Below are 2,376 nucleotides of genomic sequence, written 5' to 3' on the forward strand. Positions count from 1 at the left end.
GGTTTATCAGTCCTTTATTGGAATAAACTCTTTTGCACCGACTCTTGACCGTCTCCAGTGAAGTTTTTGACTACGCCGTCTTTTGACTAAAGAAGAAATCTAATAGAGTAATTTTATTGAGTTTATTACGTTGGTTAGGGTAGGGACCAGGTCTTTTACTGGCCCGGCCGGTCCTTATTTCCGACCCGACAATTCCTCCAAAATCACATATTACATATAGATATTTTGCTAACATATAATTTGTTATAAATGTTAGTTTGCTGTCCATGTAGAGTGAACTAGATGTCTGTGTGTTGTTTATATGCTCTGATAATTATAATCCAACACATCTCTGTAGCGTCAGAAGTAAGAAGAACAACTTAACTCGTAAAATGGGACCACTAGAGGAGCACCTGAATGCACCGTGAGCCTCTTGCAATTTGCGACTCTCACCACTAGATGCAACTAAAACACACACGGAACCTTTAATGTACCGTACTGCACAATACACCAAACAACCAAAAAATGATTCTGCCCCAGCATCCCGTCTTTGGTCTGGGACAGGCCAGAGAAACTCGTCCTCTTCCTCCTCCTCTCCCTACCGCACTTCCTCCTCCTCCTCCTCCTCTCTGGTGTCCTGGATATCTTCTTCACATCTCTCTGGATCCGTTGTTCCAAAACTGAATGAACTTACTCAGCCCTTTTATTTATCTATTGAAGGTTGTGATTGGTTTGTGACCAATTATGACTCTTTGTGTTTCCACCTGGGTAGCTGTGAGCTAACTGAGCTCAACCTGTGCTGACTTGAGTGAACAATATTGAATGTTAGTGCTTTCTAAATGACCACATGGTGTAGGCAATGAGAAATGAAGGGATTTGTGTGTAGAGTTTTGCAGAGACAGTTCAACAAACCTGAATCATGTGTTAAAGCAGTTTAGGGAAATGGGTGTGCTTTTTGACAAATGGCATTATGGTTTTATAATTGTTGTTGAAAAGCCTGATTATTTTGTTTAAGCCATCAAGAAAAACTGCAATTTATCTTTAAGACACCAGAGAACTGACATGTCAGGTTCAGCAAAGTACAGCATGACCTGCCGTCAGTCACCAAAATGTTGGAAGGACACCTTAGAAATTAAAATCCTGGGGAAGTGTAGTACAGACTAAAGTGAATCAAACTAGGCTATTAATAATGTAATTTATTTAGAAGCTGCAGTCACACCTTTCACTGTATACTGGTGATTTCTAGTTACATCAGATCAGAAGTAAAAGTACTCTATTACAGGTAAAAGCAATGCATCCGTAAAAGTGTCTTTAAAATGTATTTCAAGTATTAAAAAGAAAATAGAAATCCTCCAGTACAAGAACCTTAAAACCGTACTTAACTACAAATTTGAGGTACTTTTACTTTACTTGAGTCATTTATTTTCATGCCACTTTCTACTTAAACTCCGTGACATCTCGGAGGGAAATATACTTTACATATGAAGGTTTTATAAAATATAATGTTTTGTTTTAAATATAAATGAAGTACTGCTGAAACGATTAGTCACACGTCAAATATTTTGATGATTGAAGTCATTTTTGGTATAAAAACATTTCATCGTTTCAGCTTCTCTCATGATAATTTGCAATTAAAATCACTTTTGTGTTTGATTATTTTCTGATGGACAGATGATACATAATTTTTATTTTTTATTATTTAGTTTATTTGCTTACTTGTATATGTTGACTACCTCTGGGATGAACAGTGTTGTGTTGTCTAAAATAAAGAGAGTGCTGCTCTTTCTGCTTCTTAGTTCATCAGATAGGACTTTGTTCTTTCTTCACAAACTTTTATTTTGAAGGTGTGGGAAGACGTGGTACCGGAAGCGCTTTTCCTTCCTTTGTCAGCACGCCAACGTGTTCGTGTGTTCCCGGAGTGAACTAGAGCCTGTATGTTTGGATAAACCTTCTTTTATACAGTCAGTGGGATAAACGTGTTAAAGTGGAAACTTTGGTTTCGCCTCAGACTCATCTCCTGTTAGCCACGAATGCTAACTGAAGTTAGCTTAGCTTGCTAGCTGGAAATAGACGGAACTCGGCCACACAGCGCTGGTTGGAGGAACTCTGAGTCCAAACTGTGTTTTTCATTTGTTTAAAATGTCTAAAGTCCAGATGCTGAGAGGTTTTATTGAGGAGGAACTCTGTCGTTCCAAAGAGGAGAACCAGAGACACAGGAAACTACTGGACGCTGTTTTCCAGCCTGAAGTCCGGTTACACAGAGCAGGTTTGTCCTCTTTACTGCTTATTCTCACTGCAGACTGCTGCAAACCTGCTGCCACTGAAAGATTATTGTGCCCATAATCTGAGTTTTACGGTAACAACAGCCAGGGTTGAGAGGATTACTTCAAAATGTTA

General features: G+C 38.8%; 1 protein-coding gene across 4 annotated transcripts in view; it reads left to right on the forward strand.

Annotated features, from left to right (window-relative positions):
* The window catches only part of LOC123976554 (gastrula zinc finger protein XlCGF26.1-like), a 37,546-nt gene that overhangs the window by 449 nt on the left and 34,721 nt on the right, over positions 1-2,376 (forward strand). The window contains exon 2 of one of the 4 annotated variants that reach the window (XM_046058818.1): positions 2,144-2,245. In XM_046058818.1, the coding sequence (XP_045914774.1) occupies positions 2,144-2,245 (102 nt within the window). Of the gene's footprint in view, positions 1-1,832; positions 2,246-2,376 lie in introns of those variants that run through there. The other 3 variants (XM_046058816.1, XM_046058820.1, XM_046058821.1) reach the window with 3 other exon arrangements.

Source organism: Micropterus dolomieu, linkage group LG09 (assembly GCF_021292245.1).
Source record: "Micropterus dolomieu isolate WLL.071019.BEF.003 ecotype Adirondacks linkage group LG09, ASM2129224v1, whole genome shotgun sequence".
In the NCBI taxonomy this organism is placed as follows: Eukaryota; Metazoa; Chordata; class Actinopteri; order Centrarchiformes; family Centrarchidae; genus Micropterus; species Micropterus dolomieu.